Source organism: Perca flavescens, chromosome 22, assembly GCF_004354835.1.
Source record: "Perca flavescens isolate YP-PL-M2 chromosome 22, PFLA_1.0, whole genome shotgun sequence".
Classification (NCBI taxonomy): domain Eukaryota; kingdom Metazoa; phylum Chordata; class Actinopteri; order Perciformes; family Percidae; genus Perca; species Perca flavescens.
Genome location: NC_041352.1, coordinates 15,685,427 through 15,702,468, shown reverse-complemented (window position 1 = coordinate 15,702,468; position 17,042 = coordinate 15,685,427). Strand labels below are relative to the sequence as shown.

General features: G+C 39.2%; 2 protein-coding genes across 4 annotated transcripts; both read left to right on the top strand.

The window, feature by feature from the left end:
* The first annotated feature begins 1,019 nt into the window (after positions 1 to 1,019).
* LOC114549065 (glycine--tRNA ligase) lies at positions 1,020 to 8,425 on the top strand. Of its 2 annotated transcripts, XM_028569208.1 has the most exons (18): positions 1,020 to 1,144; positions 1,575 to 1,713; positions 2,087 to 2,188; positions 2,314 to 2,416; positions 2,548 to 2,689; positions 2,786 to 2,874; positions 4,013 to 4,089; positions 4,270 to 4,415; positions 4,508 to 4,657; positions 4,735 to 4,897; positions 5,424 to 5,588; positions 5,673 to 5,780; positions 6,034 to 6,179; positions 6,259 to 6,344; positions 6,437 to 6,546; positions 6,635 to 6,728; positions 7,558 to 7,748; positions 7,853 to 8,425. In XM_028569208.1, exons 2-18 carry the CDS (start codon positions 1,669 to 1,671, stop codon positions 7,964 to 7,966), a joined length of 2,031 nt encoding a protein of 676 aa, XP_028425009.1. In that variant the 5' UTR covers positions 1,020 to 1,144; positions 1,575 to 1,668; the 3' UTR covers positions 7,967 to 8,425. The 2 variants fall into 2 exon arrangements, with proteins under 2 accessions (XP_028425009.1, XP_028425008.1); XM_028569207.1 differs by lacking the exon at positions 1,020 to 1,144 and having other exon boundaries at positions 1,366 to 1,713.
* Positions 8,426 to 9,020: 595 nt separating this feature from the next.
* hhatlb (hedgehog acyltransferase like, b) lies at positions 9,021 to 16,432 on the top strand. 2 transcript variants are annotated; one of them, XM_028569873.1, is made up of 12 exons: positions 9,021 to 9,094; positions 11,149 to 11,286; positions 12,773 to 12,840; positions 12,933 to 13,046; positions 13,880 to 14,074; positions 14,155 to 14,364; positions 14,784 to 14,955; positions 15,063 to 15,207; positions 15,292 to 15,327; positions 15,406 to 15,607; positions 15,693 to 15,834; positions 15,906 to 16,432. In XM_028569873.1, exons 2-12 carry the CDS (start codon positions 11,181 to 11,183, stop codon positions 16,112 to 16,114), a joined length of 1,599 nt encoding a protein of 532 aa, XP_028425674.1. In that variant the 5' UTR covers positions 9,021 to 9,094; positions 11,149 to 11,180; the 3' UTR covers positions 16,115 to 16,432. The 2 variants fall into 2 exon arrangements, with proteins under 2 accessions (XP_028425674.1, XP_028425673.1); XM_028569872.1 differs by having other exon boundaries at positions 9,054 to 9,230.
* The last annotated feature ends 610 nt before the right edge of the window (positions 16,433 to 17,042 follow it).

Sequence of the window (17,042 nt, the reverse complement as noted above, 5' to 3'; positions counted from 1 at the left end):
AGCACTTTCACTAAGACCGGCACAGGCACTTGGCGACATATCAGCAGATTCGTCAAAAACATTATTCAATTAAATTGTAGATTATTGTAATTCTGATTCAGTAGCTCATTATTTCCACTGAGCCAGACATTTTACTTTATTTCATCGTTTTCACTGGGACTCAGTTTTTGATTTTATCATTCCTAACTTTTCATTTGTTTTTTGTTTGTTGCTGTTGGAAGTGCGCTTAGAGTTTTGAGCATACAGATTATAAGTAACAGGAAACTTAACTGAGCTGTAGGTGATGTGTTACTTTCTGTTAGAATGTGATTGTAATGTATTTTGGACAAATCCATCAACCCATGCTGCAAGATTGACAAGACAAATCCTTTGCATAATAAAAGTACTCCATAATAAAACAAAGTATACTTTGTTTTATTATGGAGTACTTTATAGCCTACTTAAACCTAATGTGTATCTGTTATCTGATTACCTTCACGTCCCGTGTTTCATAATTCTGTTATCCGTTTGATCTGTTGAATAGCGTGGGAGATTTTTAAAAATCAGTATAATTATAATATTTACTTTATTTCAATGTGATACTTTTTACAATCCTGTGGTTTAAAAAAATAAAATAATATAGTATAGGCCTATATGTATTTAAAAACATGATATATAGCATTTTGTGTATATATGGTAGCTATAGCTGCAATTATGTTTCGTATTATACAAGCGTCTATGCCTTTAATATTAAGTACATTTGCAACAAACATTTTACAGGAATTTATAGGAATTGAATTGAATTAATATGTTTAATGGAACCTTTATTACATTCTGGATAAACCTTGAGTGTTGATTTATATCAATAGAAAGTGACATCCACTTTTTTTTCTCAGTGTTGGTTTAGATTTAAGGATAGTAGGTTTCAGATTACCGAGCAGCAGCCCTTTAATGTTGATTAGTTTTGACCACTAGATGGCGCCAGATAGGTCATCATTACTGGGAAGCCCGACAAGAAGCCCTTGGCACTTGAACAAGACGCTATGCAGCAGGATAGCCCACTGACTAAAAGTAGAAATTTTGACGTATGCCAAGACTGGACTGACAATAGGCAAAGTGGGCAACTGGCTCAGGGCCGCAAGGGCAAATGTGCAAGTTTGTCTAGGTAGGCTATATCAGGCGTAGCCTATTTATATATTTTTGGGGCATTTTAAACCAAAATGATTTTATTTATTAAATAACCAAATTAATGGGTCTCTATGCATAATATAACTCTGACATAATGTAGTATGTTGTGTGCACAAGTAGTGGGAGGAACCAGGGTGTAAAAAGGGTCCCAGAAACTGATCTGTGCTCTGGGACCACTCATTGGGTTAATTCGGCCATGCCGGATGCATGTAATAGCCTGTTAATAAAGGTGCACTCTGCATTGAACGGTTGGACAGATGGTATTTGCTTACTTTAGTCTATATGGCAGAATATGCATTTTTTTCTGAGCTTCCTGGATGATGCAACAGAAAGCCCTTGTTTCAGACGACACAATTCACCACTCAGACTGTACAGAAACATGCGCCTCCCCTTGTTTCCTTGGGCAGCTTGAAGGGAGCCTGAAGAGAAAAGTGAAAACAGTCCAGAGCCGGAGCGGATCCACAGCTGGCTGCAGGAGGAGAGCTTTATATACGTGTCAACATGGAAGAAGTACTGGCGCCTTTAAGGGAGGCTGTGAGGGAACAGGTGAGATATTCTGTCTGCTCACACACCTGCAAAAACACAAAGAAGACATTACTAGCATGGATTTTTGTTCACGCCTCATGGCTTGAAAACTAAAGTGAAACTTAAAATAGCTGGATACTGCCTCAAGCAGGTAGGCCTATTTTTTTTTTTTTTTTTTTTTTTTATAACAGATGTATAATTGATTACAAATATATTTTAATAAACAAGCAGAAACTACAAGTGTCTATTTTTCTTTTTTATATGAAGGTCATGTATGAATGAAAGATTAGTTTGTTTTTATTACAGAAAGGACAAATGCAAATATGAAACAATTACAATGCAAATGTTTTTCTCTGAGGTTTTGTGTGATAAAAGATATGCTTTTTTTCTGCAGGGTGACTTGTTGCATCAGTTGAAGGAAAAAGGCGCCACCGAGCAGGAGCTGAACAGAGCTGTTGCAGAGCTGAAAGCCCGGAAGAAGATTCTTGAAGCAAAGGTCAGATCTTTTCCTGACACACTTTGGTTCCACAAATTTGTGTTATAGATTATTTACCTTGCATGTGAATCTGGTATTTAAAAATAATACAAAATCTTATTATTATTTTAAACCCTCACTTCCAGGAGCTAGCTTTGCAGCCCAAAGATGACACGGTGGACAGAGTGAAGATGGAGGATACCTTAAAGAGGAGATTCTTCTACGATCAGGCTTTTGCCATATATGGAGGTAAAATAAAAAGAGAAAATAAAACCACTTAGCAGCATTTGAAGGGAGAGTTGAAAACAAACAAAGCATGCATAGTTCCAGGAAGATATTACCCAAAATATGAAATCACTGATACCGTGTTTGTTTCTCAGGTGTGAGCGGCCTGTATGATTTCGGCCCTGTGGGCTGTTCCCTGAAGAACAACATCCTGCAGGTGTGGAGGCAGCACTTCATCCAGGAGGAGCAGATCCTGGAGATCGACTGCACCATGCTGACCCCTGAGCCTGTTCTCAAGTATGTGGCGACAAACTCCAAAAACATTGTCAAACAGAATCATGTCAACTGGTCTTGTCGTGAAAGTACGATGTTGCGTCTGTGTGCTCTTCTCAGGACGTCGGGGCATGTGGATAAATTCGCTGACTACATGGTGAAAGATGCCAAGACCGGAGAGTGCTACCGTGCTGATCACCTCCTCAAAGGTGACTTTGTCCGACCACCATTACATCATTCAGAGGATTCAAATGAGCCCCACCTAGTCCAGTCCTCCCCTAAGCTTTCTATTATTTCCTTGCATTGCTAACAAGGTGTTAGATTTAATCCCTAAAGAGAAGGGTGACCTTTAGGTCAGACTCTTTCTCTAAGCAGATCATTTCTAGCTGAGCTGTGAATGTGAAAATCATATTCATCTGAAACTTGCATGTCATAAATTAGAATTTCAGATGGTCAACATTTATCATAAAAATCAATCTGCCACTAGATTTTGGTAATATTTTCCATCTTTTTGAATTCTCTGCAGAGCAGGTTTTAAACAGAATGTTTAAGATCATCTAAGATCATCTTCTTTCTGGGTTGTATATCCTCAGGGCAGTTGTAGGTAGAGAGAAGCCAGACATTGTGTAGTAGAGGCAAGCTGAAAACAATATTTGAAAGTGCTGATCTGGGGCTTTCACACAATATCTCATTCATGTCTGTGCAATAAAGACATTTTAAAAACTCAAATTATAATAAATATTCTGAGTGACTTATACTTACAATGAAAAAGGCACAAAAACAAGTTGGGATGAAATCCCTTTTCAAGGAAGCTGTATTATAGTTTTATTTCTTACATTTATTTTACAACCTTTAACTGTTCTATAGTAATATACTGAGAGTGATCATCAGTCATTTTTTCTTAAAGGTGCCTGCATTGTTTTGTCACATTTTGGGTTTCTGTTAGCTTTATACTTTGTTAAATTTACAAAATGATCAGTCAGACTTATAGCTGAGTCAAACATAAATGCAAAGAAAATAACCAACACTAACATGGACTCCAGAAGGTCACCATTAAGCAATAGGAAGCTTGTTGCCTGCAAAAAAATATAAATATTAATTAAAGATTCCATGGCCTCTAATGCCAAAATCTTGGTAAATATTTGTAATACTTTCCACTTACTTAATACTTCCCTTTGTCTATCTGGACCTGTAAAAATAAATAAAACAAGCTGCTTCACAGTAACCTAATATAATTAAAAATGGAGTACTTAAAAATGTGTATTAACTTGGGACCCATTTCTTTCGAAGCCAACATTTGTTTGAACTCCAAACAGCTGCTAAATGAAGCGTTTTCTTTCCTCACAGGTCACTTGAAAAAAATGTTGTCTGACGAGAAATGCTCTGCAGAGAAGGTGACCGAGATGGAGGACGTAATCACTCAGGTGGGTGTATGACAAACACATCTTCAACACACACACACACACACACACACACACACACACACACACACACACACACACACACACACACACACACACACACACACACGTCTGAAGTTGCTGGATTTACTGGCATCTGCTGTTTGGGAAAATACCCCTCTAATGGTTTGCTCTCTGTTACAGATGGACAACTACACCCAGCAAGAGCTGACCAATCTCTTTGTGAAGTACAACGTCAAGTCACCCTCCACAGGAAATGACCTCACACCTCCCATTTCCTTCAACCTGATGTTTAAGACTTCCATTGGTCCAGGGGGGAACATGCCGGGGTACCGATCAGTGAAACACATCATCTGTCTCAAGTGAAAAACTGTTGTTTGGTGTATTAAAATTGTGTGAAATAATTGTGTAACTTTTGCAGCTATCTGAGGCCTGAAACAGCCCAGGGAATGTTCCTCAACTTCAAACGCTTACTGGAGTTTAACCAGGGAAAACTTCCCTTTGGTGCCGCTCAGATCGGAAACTCCTTCAGGAACGAGATCTCTCCTCGCTCTGGACTCATTCGCGTCAGGTAGTAAGAAGCTCCTTAATTACTCACCTGCAAATTATAATGACAATACAGTGAGATGTTATCTTCTCATCTTGCAGGGAGTTCACCATGGCTGAGATCGAGCACTTTGTGGACCCAAATGACAAGATCCACCCGAAATTCTCCAACGTGGCCGACCTGGACATCCTGTTGTTCTCCTCCAAGGCTCAGACCAGCGGCCAGTCTGCACATATCATGAGGCTGGGGGACGCTGTGGAACAGGTGGGAATCCTTTCATCGACTTATTATATACTGTGTGTTTATTCTTAATGCTGAAACCATTGCAGGACTTAAGTGGACGTTGTTATTGATGGTCCCTGACAAACATTTAAACAACCTTCATTTAACATTATAAACCATTAAATACAAGATCAAACTGCAAGATATCGAGGACGTTAAAACTTAAAAAACGTTAAAACTGCCATATATTCAGTATTGTTCCAGTATGTGCCATAAAAAATGTCTTTCTTCTGCAAAATTGTGATTTTATAATTGAGTATATCATTTACGGTTACAGGCTGGACAGGGAAACTGTGATTGCATCTTTTTTTTTTTAATAAGCTATCTGTCAGTCAGCTTTTAATTAGCTTAATTAAAAAAATCACCCAATATTGTGATAATAATAGGCATACAAATAATGTGTTATTTGTCAGCTAACCTTTATTAATAGATTAACAGGATCGTTTTTTTGCAATCACATCGTATTTGATGGACTATAATCATTAACTCTTCTTTGTGTCTGCTGCAGGGAGTGATCAACAATTCAGTGTTGGGTTACTTCATTGGACGAATCTACCTTTATCTTATTAAAGTGGGGCTGTCCAAAGATAAAGTGCGCTTCCGTCAGCACATGGAGAACGAGATGGCTCACTATGCGTGCGACTGCTGGGACGCAGAGTCCAAGACCTCCTATGTAAATCTTTTCTCTTTTATTCGCACGAATAGACTGAGAAGTTTGTGCATGTAAGTCAAGACGCATTTTTTTTCTCTCTCTCAGGGCTGGATTGAGATAGTGGGATGTGCTGACCGCTCCTGCTATGATCTCTCGTGTCACTCCAGAGCCACCAAGGTCCCTCTAGTGGCTGAAAAGCCCCTGAAAGAACCCATATCCTTCTATTCTCCCAGTCCAACCACATTACAGCCATACTGAAATCTAATTATAACCATTTTTTGGAATATGTACTATGCTTTAAAATGTATATTTTAGCATGTAGATTGCATGCTAATCACTCAGTTTATTTTATATTTGAAACTCACGGTTCACTTACACTTTGTTTTCTTTTTCAATCTATGACCTTGATTTGTTATTTTTTCTTGCAAGCTGGATTCCTCTGTTTTACTCCTTAACTTCTTCACACAAAGTAGTTAATGTTGTCCAGTTTGAGCCCAATAAGGGAGCCATAGGAACAGCCTACAAGAAAGATGCCAAGTTGGTTCTGGATTACCTAGCTGCATGTGACGACTGCTACATCAATGATCAGGAGAAACTTCTCAATGAAAATGGGTAATTTGTGCTTGCAGTGAAGAAAGATATATATATATATATATATATCAAGTTAATCTGGTGATGTTTATGTCTGTAGGGAGTTCAGCATCGAGACAAATGGCAGGACATTTAAACTGGCCAAAGACATGGTCAGTGTGAAGAGGTTCCAGAAAACTCTGCACGGTAAGAGGCGACACTAAACCTGCCTTCAGAGCCGTAGAGCAGAACAGTGAGTTCGTTCATGTGGGAAAACAGCCGTCTCTCTTTTCCCACAGTGGAGGAGATTGTTCCCAATGTAATCGAGCCGTCCTTTGGCATCGGCAGAATCATGTACTCCATCTTCGAGCACTCGTTCCGAATCCGGCAGGGGGATTTACAGAGGACGGTAATAATGCTTCAAAACAAGGAATGAGATCTAAGTGAGAATCACATGCTTCTTTTTTTTTAAATTTAAATAACTTTTTTCCCCCCAGTATTTTAGCTTTCCTGCCACTGTAGCTCCATACAAATGTTCCATCCTTCCTTTGAGCCAAAACCAGGAGTTTATGCCATTTGTCCACCAGTTATGTGAGTGTGACACTAACTTTCAGATTTCAATACAGCATTATGAGGTTTAAAGAAATAGTTCAACATTTTGGAAAATACTCTCATAAAAAACTTTCATATCAGGAGTTAGATGAGAACACTGACACCACTCTCATGTTTGTCTGTTAAATATGAAGCTGGAGCCAGGGGATGGTTAGCTTAGCTTAGCATAAAGCCTGGAAACCGGGGAAAAGAGCTAGTCGGGTAGCCTGGTTGACACCAGACCCTTCTCAGTTGTAACTGAGAGGGGGTCTGGGCAAGGTTCATTCGCAGCTCATTTCCAAAGGGGCGTCACCAACGGACGCCGCTCAAATGCCTCGCTGCGCTATCGTCATCGTGTAAAGCCCGCCTCAACGGTTGTGATTGGTGTAAAGCCCGCCTCAACGGTTGTGATTGGTGCCTCAATTTGGAAAAATTGGAAATGAGCTTGAATGGGCTGTTGACCAGACTGACTTGCAGAGCAAATCTAGCCGGGCTCTGTCTGTAACAAAATCTGCCTACCAGCACCTCATCCTTTCAAGCTCACTAATTAACATGTTGTTTATGGGCAAGGTTAATTTCCGGACTCTTTCTTGGCCGGGGGCAGTAACTTCTGAGAATCCAGTGTTTTATGCTAAACTAAGCTAACTGGCTGCAAGCTGTATCTTCATATTTAACGAATATTTAATGAGAGTGGTGTCGATCTTTTTCTCTCACTCTAATAAATGTATTTCTTAAAATGTCAAACTATTTCTTTAAGCGTTTCTAAATCTATTTCTGACGCTTATCTATTCAAACTGATGACTAATTTTTGTCTTCTTTCTCCTTTAAGCTGAGGCAATGACTAAAAACGTTGTGTCCCACAAAGTGGACGACTCTTCAGGATCCATCGGGAGGCGTTATGCCCGGTCTGATGAGATCGGGGTGGCGTTTGGCATCACCGTCGACTTCGACACGGTGAACAAGACGCCTCACACAGCCACGCTGAGGGACCGCGACTCAATGAGGCAGATCAGGGCCGAGGTAGAACAATCCAACAACCGCAGCTTTAATTAATAAAATATAGGGTGTGTACAGTATCATACTTGCAGTTTTCCTTTGTTCTAATATACAAAATTATATTGCAGGTCACTAGGTTGCCAGGAATGGTTCGAGATCTGGCTAACGGCACCTTGGCGTGGGCTGAGGTGGAAACAAAGTACCCCATCTTTGAAGGACAAGAGACCAGCAACAAGGAGTAGGCAAACTGGGACTCCTCTGTACACATAGAATCACATTGTCAATGAAGATTTTACATTTTACCAAAGTCATTTTTGAAACTGAAAGTTTATTAGCCTTTATACTGTATTTCTACAGGAAAATATATTTTCTCTCTTTGGGAGTTGTAGTTATGTGTAGGTCTGGTCACATAATGTAGATATGAAATATACAGCAGCATCAGCAGATTCAAACATGTCACATAGACTGGAGTAAAGCTCAACCAGTCACAAACATGCTGGAGGGCTCAGAGTCCTCTGTGGCCTCCTTCCTCCAGCAGTAGCCTATATTACTGTCGCCTGCAACTGTCTAAACAACTCCCAAATGGATGTGTAGCACTGATACTGAAAGCAGAAAACATAGATACAGCCAGGACTTTTAATTAAAATGTAATACTGCATGCCTTGGTTAAACTTTGATAATAAACCATATACTGCATAGCTCTTTTCTGTTTTTGGGTTGATTTGTGTTTCCAGCTGTAGTGACACCACTGCATTGTATTTTGTGTTGCTGTCACTAGACGGCACTGTGTGTTGTTTCACAGTCTATTGTAGAATGTGGGAGGCATGGACATTGCAAGTTGGGACGTTTGGCTACAGCTCAAAATTGCAACAGGCTTAGACCCTCCCAAAACAGATCTGGCACTGGCAACCAGGAATATGGAAAATAGCAGCAAGAGAAAAGAGACAGGAGGGCTCTTAATTTGAAAATGGAAATAAATAAAACATTTCTTACAGACCAAATGCACACATACGCTAATGTACCAATTACATATTTGTGATTATTCATGCTCTTTCTCATAGAATGATAGTCTGATGCTAAATGTGATATGTCATAATAAAAAACGAAACACTATTCCGCTCACAACAGAGCTGCAGTAAGTGGGTTTAGGTGGTTTAACCTCTGCTGCATCATTTAGAGAAATACCAGGTGGTAAATGAAGTTAAAACATTCCATGAAAAACTCCTAATGTGTGGTTTGCAGTGTGTTAGCAGTCCTCGTGTTTCTCCCCCTCTGTCAGTGGTCAAAGTATAAATACATCATGTCACCTTTAACCGATGGCAACTCCCTCTCAGGGAGTCAGAGGGACCTGCAGCCCACTCTGAGCAGATGTAAAGGTTTACATTTTCTTACATGCTTTGTTTTGTAATATGACATTTTAATCTGCATTTTCCCCCCTTTTGAACAAATCGAGAGAGAAAAAGTGTGTTTTTATAGCAACTCCTGGCTGCAACTGCTGCGTTCAAGGTCAGTATCACAACAGGTGCTGTGGAGGACGATGTGAAGTGCGTGACCGTGTGGCATTTTTAACAGCAGGCATTGTGAAGAGAAAACAGGCAGAAATTTTAATAGAGTTATGTGTAGACCTGAAAGATAATTTTGAGCATGTTTTTTGCATTACATAGCAATGCAGCGTTATTTTGATGCAACATAACTAATGGATAACTTAATTGGGGAGAAGTTGTTTGGTTAAAAATAGCAGGCAGCTGTTCTTTGTTGATGTAGCCTATCTGAGTTCTAATAAGTGGGAACTCGCCCTCCACGGTGCTTTTTATCTGATAATCACACACAAGTTAAAATTCCCAAATGATGGTGGCTTTTAGGATATAAAACAATAATTTCAACCGTGAGAGACACGTGGACCACATGATACTGCATTATTCTATAAGTCTCTGACAGCCCTGGAATGTAAAAGAAAAAAGAAAACAGGCTTCTTATATTGCAGAAGAGACATCCGAATTACACATGCAGTTGTATTGTAAAGGCTAAGATTGACAAAAGTCTAATATTTCTATTTGGCATGTACTCTACATACTGTAGTATGAAGAAGTAGCAGAAGTGTACAAATCCTTTACTCAAGTGCAGTACCCTACTGTGCTTAAGTACAATTTTTTTTTTTACTTCACCATTTCCATTTTATGCTACTCTGACTACTTTTACTTCTGATACTTTACACATTTGTATCTTTTTGAATGCAGGCCTTTTACTTGTAAGAGTATGTTTAAGGCATGGCTACTTTTATCAGTTTCTTCCACCACTGAAAGCAATGCCCCGATCTGAAAATACATTTAGTAAAACAAAGCTATAAAAATGGTTCTCTCAACAGTGTCAAATTATGAATGTGTTGTATAATAACGTTGTACAGTAGATGATCCAGGTCCAGTAGGCAGGCTACCTTAAAAGTACATTTAATCAAGTGCTGTACTGTAGAAGTACAATTCAGAGGTACATGTTCTTTACTTGAGTACTTAAATTCTACTTTATACTTCAATAAAATTATATATTTCACTCCTACATTTCTTTCATAACTATAGTTTTACATATTTTACATACAAAATATCAATGATCAGTTTATAAAATGTGAACCATTGTAACTACCCAACCATATAGCATTACTTTGACCAACTATAACATTAAAGTACCGCTTACATGCTAAAGCACCAATAAAATGATCCAATAATGTAATAATATAATACTGACAGGGGCCATTCTGTGTAATGAGTTCTTTTACTTTTGATTCTTACTTTGTTGCTATAATGTTTGCTTTTTCTTAAGTAAAAGTTTTACATTGTGGTATTGCTACTTATACTTAAAATAATCCAAATCATTCTCCCACCACTTGTACAAAGCCTAATTACAGTAGGTGCAAAACTACCTACTGTAGTAAAGTACAGATGCTAAAGCTCCCTCTGACGTATCATTGTGGACTAAAATTATAAAGTGTCACAGAAAGAAAATGCCTACAGTATGATAGTACAGGAAGTAAATTACTTTAACTTTCTACTACTTTCTAATAATACTAAGTCAGGGCAAGTACAGTACTTCACACACGTGACAGTGACCTAAATCAAGAATGATTGAGAAGCTGAGAAGTCTATTTTTAGTTACAGTTGGAATAGATGTCTCTCATACAAACATTGAAGTGCCATTGTTGCACTTTCCTTTTTAGCTTTAACCTCACAGCTCTAAAGTGTCCTTCCTCCTGTTGTAGCCTACAGAAGTGAGTATGATGAGGGCAAAGAGGTGATGACCATTAAGTTTCTTATTTGTAGGCGAAATAAGCCAGCCAAGATGTGCCGTGATGCCATGCAACATAATGTTGTTTTCCAAGTAAAACCGGGTTTAGTAGCACAGGTAAAGTGTTAACTGGTGTTTGTGTGTTCAGGAGCCTCCAGAGCTCTTCCGGTCTGTGTCACCATGGGAATCAAAGCTGCACTTCCCAAATATGAGATCTATTTTTACAACACGGTGCTTTGTCTGGCCATGTTCTGGGCTGCTGGCTGGATCTTTGACGTGTCCAGTTGTGAGTAAAAGCACACCCACAAACAGCCAAACACAAAGTGGAAAGAGTACTGGAATGTCATGCTTGTCAAATACAGTTAATACTCTGCTAATAAATATGACTCTAACAACATTCAACAAGCACACAAACAATCACTCGTCAAACTATACTCACAATTAATTCAACTACAAATACGTCTGTAAATACTCACTCAGTACCCAACTGTTCTAGGAAATGACTGGGCCTCTTCTTCAATAGGAGCCACTGAACAGGCTGCAGAGCCCTTCCCACTCACACATGTGTTCTCAATGATTCTGGCTGATCAGAACTCTGCACAAGTTAAAGTTGGGCAGATCTAAATATGTACCAAAACTAATGGACATGGAGTTTATGTACTAATGAAGATGATACATCTGTAAATTGTTCCTCTTTCCCTGTTCCTCCCAGGTGCAACAAAACCATAGTGGGAAGGAGATAGCATGCTTAATTAATTAGTTTATCAAAAAGAAAATTAATCTGCAACTTTGATAGATTGTTATTGAAACTTTTTATATGTGTTAAATGTTGAAGTTTATGCTCTATATAGTGCCAAAAATGCACACAATAGGCCTTTTTTCACAGCAGACATTTTGAATCGTTATAGTAGGAAAATTACAGGTGTTAGTAATAACATCAATGATGGCACTTAAGTCTCTCAATGAGGCATTCACAATAAGCAGGACCCTGAAACAGAGCAGCCAAATGGAATTTAGCCATCATTAATGTTGTTATTCACACCTGTGCTTTTCTTAACACTGACAAATGTCTTATATATGAAAGTCCTACTGTATGGAACAAAAATATGTATTACAATGCAATGTGTCACATTTTATAGACGTGAAAATTACAGATTATGTAACGGAAAAATAAAATTCAGAGCATACTCTGAAATAAGTGCTACAGATGTGTGTCAAATCCAATGATATACAAGTACATAAAAGGCTGCACAAATACAATAACTTTTAATTTGTTACTTTCCAATGTGCAAACACATAACCATGTATGAACTACTCATCTCAATCTCTGTTTTTTTAGGGAAATCAGTGCATTTCTTTACCCAAAAATGAGTCTGGGACTGTAAACCTGATGTTGAGCATGAGTTAGAACTTTAGCCGTGTGTAGTGTAGTCACTTAAAGGCAACACAATGTGCAGTGTACATACAGTACAGGGGCAAAGTCACTGTGTGAGGGTGAAGAATTGGAGCTATGCAGATCACGCAGAGGAGATCAGGTGTCAGTATTAATACCACAGAGCACAAGAAGAAAATAGGTCCTGTGTTGGCTCTACAATTATTTAGAGTTTCACTGTCACTTGTAACAAAAGTTTAACATCTGCATTCAAGGATAAGGACATTTTAAATAAAATAAAATATAAAGTGACAGAAAATGTTTTTTTGTGTGTGTGTTGATGTTCAAATGTACTGTCTTTTTTTGCATTTTTTCTTATCTTTTTTTTTTCTATTTTCAGCAAGTGTAAACAGAAAGACGTTTAAAACCAGCGTGAAGCCAGGATGGTACTACTTTGGGAGGAAAATGGTGAGAGAACCTGATATATTCATAATATATCAAGACATTTGTCATGATGTAAAAAAATTATGATTTTCCTTTTTTTTCTCATTTATCTACAGGATACGGCTGATTTGGAGTGGATGATGTGGTTTTCCACCTTCAGAGCGCACATCCTGTTTGCTCTCTCTGGTCATGTGCTGTTTGCTAAGATCTGCTCCATGTTGGCTCCACAGGTGCTTCTACTGATAGACTGATTGAGTATCTGATTGATCTGCAGCAGGAAGAAGAATTTAGTAAAGGATGTAAAGGACTCAGGTTTAAGGATCCGAGCAAAACATTGAGCCACTGTGAAATGAGGTAGAAGAAACACTGAGATGTGTCTCTCACTGTGTTGTGTTATTATGAATACTTGGTGACATTTGAAATCCTCTTTGTCACAATTTCTTTTTACAACATTGCACAGTCGCTTTTAATATTATTAGCTGAAAAGCAGATAATGAATGGAACCAGGTGGAAAGAAAATGACTGTTGATGAAGAATGAAAGAGACAACAAATAGAAATGTAGCTCTATATATAGCACGTTCACTTATGCCAGTTTGGTTTAGTGTAGATTTTATAATATTTGTTGCTTTGCGTAAACCTTTTCACTAATTCACCCTTCAAGTGGAAATTTGGTCAGTTCAGAATCAATATGGCAGAATTTATAAGTGTTTATTAGTTATCAATTGACTGTAAAGATATGTTATCTGCAGCTTTGTGGAGCAATTTATATATACAATTTAAAGACACCAGCTGCATCATTAGATTTATTTTTGGGGTATTTTAATTGTTTATTTTTAACCCATATTAACCATTCAGTTTATAAAATATAGACTAATAATATAGACTACATGGTTTTCACTGGATGGAAAGGGTGAGGAAAATTGTAACCTGAAAAGTAACTGTAGGACAAATGTAGTGAAGTAAAAAGTACAATATGTGTGTGATATGCAGTGGAGTTGAATACAATGGAAATACAAGTACCTCAAATTTGTACATAAGTGGCACTACATTTCTCTCCCACAGTACAGGTCCCTGGTGTACATGGTGTATGGGCTGCTGGCCGTGTGGACCAGTATGGGCTGGACCTACGTCACCCTCATCCTGTCCCACTGTATCCTGCTCTACAGCATCTCCTTAGTGAAAATCCGCTGGCTTTGCTTTGTCACCGGCCTTTGTACGCTCGCTACATTCAAGTGTGAACCCTTCGTGTCCTGGCAGGTAAACTGCGGCCACTTAACAGAAGTTAAATTATAAAAGTTACGAATATTAAAAGTTTAGCCTGTTTCTCCTCAATATAGGCCGGCTTTGTGGAGGGTGACTTTGAGCTGCGTCATGTTCTCTTCTATGGAGGTTGTGGGTTTACCATTATGCGCTGTATGAGCTTTGCTCTGGAGAACTGTGAGAGGAAAGATGGAAACTACAACATCCTGGAGCTGCTAAAGTACAACTTCTACCTCCCCTTCTTCTATTTTGGACCCATCATGACCTTTGACAAGTTTTATGTTCAAGTAAGTTAAATGTACTATTATTCCCAGTCATCCAGCAGCTCAGACATTGTTCGACCTTGTTCATTTAGTGCCCTAGATGGTATTGTATTCATAGAGCGGTGGTTCCCAGACTTTTTGGATTGTTGTTGTTTAAACACAGCAATATCTGTTTGCATATGTCTATGGGTTATGACAAGGCCAACCAAAAAGTAGCGCTTTACCCTGTTTTATTTAAATATTTTTTATAGGCTTGAAGGGTTCAAATCATCCAATAATAAAAGAAGAAATACATGTTACAGGATCATCTGAAAACATCAATATCATTTTGTGAGGAGGGGGGGGGCACTGGGAACCACTGTCACAGAAGAGGCCTTTTTGAGCTGTAGCATAGCAACGTGGAGGCCTCTGGCTTTGTGACATGTGTCTGCTGCCCCCTGCAGGCCAACAAGTCAGACCTGACCAGGAAAGAGTGGGAGATGTGGAACATCAGTCTGCAGGGCCTGATTCACCTGGGAGTTGTCATTGTCGTGGACGTCCTCTTCCATTTCATGTACATCCTCACCATCACCACCGACCTGAAGCTGCTGAAGCATGCCTCCGACTGGGCTCTAGGTCTGTGCCACCTCCCCCAAATACTAATGCGTTGACTCAATGCTGCGGCATGTTAAGCAGAGCAGACTTCTTTGACTGCATAGCTAATGCAACTGCATTGTTTCCAGTGGGCCTAGCTTACTTCAACCTGGTGTATGACTGGGTAAAAGCAGCTGTCATGTTTGGAGTCATCAACACAGTGTCCAGACTGGATCATCTGGACCCTCCTAAGCCACCAAAATGCATCACTATGCTCTACGTGTTTGCTGAAACGTGCGTACCCAGCTTGATCAGATTTGGCCTATTAAACCATACAAATCTATGAAACTAAACCTGTTTTTTTTTCTCCTTTCACAGCCATTTTGACAGAGGGATCAACGAGTGGCTGTGCAAGTGAGATCAATGAATTCAATTAAAGTGTTATTCATTTTGACAAATAAAGAGGTTCTGATGCTGTCTCATTTTCCGCAGGTATGTGTACAATTACCTGGGTGGAAACCATGAGAATGTGGTGGAGGAGCTGGTGGCTACACTGTGCACCTTCGGCATCACCATCCTCTGGCTGGGACCCTGTGAGGTGGTGCTGATCTGGGCTTTCCTTAACTGTTTCGGGCTCAACTTTGAGTTGTGGACTGCCAAGTTCTTCTCCATGGAGCCTTTTGCTTCTTTTGAGGTTTGTTAGCCAAGGTGGCCTTTCACATTTCAGTTAGGATGCAGATACAAAATGCTTTTTGTAGATATTAATGTTTTATTAACAGATGGCGATGTCAGAAGCAATGTCCCGTCGGATCAGAGCCATCTTCAATACTTTGAACTTCTGGACCATTGTGTTGTACAACATCCTGGCCTTGAACAGTTTGGACTTTGCCAAGTTGGTTGCCAAGCGGCTGCTTCTCAAAGGTGATTTTGTTTTGTTAATTTCAAAGACGGTTTTATCAACTCCATTACTCAAGTTGTTTTTACTTCCCCAGGCTTCCCTATAACCACCATCATCGTCATGTTTGTGACCTACTGCCTGATTCAAGTGATTAAGGAGAGAGAGAGGGGGCAGGCCCTTATCGATGATCCCGATCCTCTTCCTCCTGCTCCCCCTACCAGCGCCGCCCCCGCCAGCCCAACCGCAGCTTCACCCACTGCTGCTCAACCAGTCGCAGATCCGAGCAAGGAAAAGGCAGAGTAGATATTTTCACTTATAGCAACGGATGTTTACAGCCATGAGTGTTATCGGCAGTCCAGATTTTGAACCATGAATTGTGAGTGGATGCTCGGTTTCTGCTGATGTAGAAAAAAAGCATTAACTGTAAATAAGTTTACCATCACATGTTTATACCTAAATGGGAATGAAATAGAACCGAATGAAAGACATTTACTCAAACATGATGTAATATATAGTATGATGTCCAGTAGCCACTGAAAATGAATAATAAGTGTAACAACACTGTAGAGATGTTAAACGTACTGAAACCTTTGTCATTAATTAAAATAAACTGCAAAGATTTGTTCAAATGTTTTGTGTCTATATGGAGAGTGTCCTTTCTGATGGAGCTGTGTGAATATGACTGAGAGAAAGGGGCTTATTACAGTACATGAGTCAGTGTTGAGTCTTAGGGTTATGAGGTATTTGTGTAGCGTTACCTCAGCTTTATTCCTGATGCCTCCACACTGGAAATGTTTTGAACTCTGGTCACACCTGTGGTGAATCACCTGGATGTGATAAAAGACATTTACTGATAGGGGCTAATTTCCTATTTTTTGTAATAAAATTGACTATTGTATGTCTCAAATGTCTTGTATTGTAAAAACATATCTACAAAACATTGTAATGAATATATATTGTCATTTTTTTTTATAAAGAAGGCTTAATTCCCTACAACAGCATGGCTCTGTAGTTTTTTAGCAAACATTCCTAAAACATAAGTAAACTAGGTCTTTGTGGGCACTATTTTAAGCCGTGGTTTAATACACAATTGGTGTATGGGTGAGTATTTCACGGCTGCAGAACAGTGTATGTGGAATTTACAACATAGACAAAATAAACTACAGTGACCTAGCCTAGAAATCTAGACGCACCCTAGCAACAGCAAATTTAGGTCTGGCTTGTCAGGCTA

Bases quoted from the DNA above. Each gene is read 5' to 3' on its own strand.
- hhatlb (XM_028569873.1), top strand. From the start codon at position 11,181: ATGGGAATCAAAGCTGCACTTCCCAAATATGAGATCTATTTTTACAAC. The intron at 11,287-12,772 runs GTGAGTAAAAGC...TTCTATTTTCAG, and splicing joins GATCTTTGACGTGTCCAGTT to CAAGTGTAAACAGAAAGACG. The intron at 15,835-15,905 runs GTGATTTTGTTT...TTACTTCCCCAG, and splicing joins CAAGCGGCTGCTTCTCAAAG to GCTTCCCTATAACCACCATC.
- LOC114549065 (XM_028569208.1), top strand. From the start codon at position 1,669: ATGGAAGAAGTACTGGCGCCTTTAAGGGAGGCTGTGAGGGAACAG. The intron at 2,417-2,547 runs GTAAAATAAAAA...TTTGTTTCTCAG, and splicing joins GGCTTTTGCCATATATGGAG to GTGTGAGCGGCCTGTATGAT. The intron at 4,658-4,734 runs GTAGTAAGAAGC...CTCATCTTGCAG, and splicing joins TCTGGACTCATTCGCGTCAG to GGAGTTCACCATGGCTGAGA.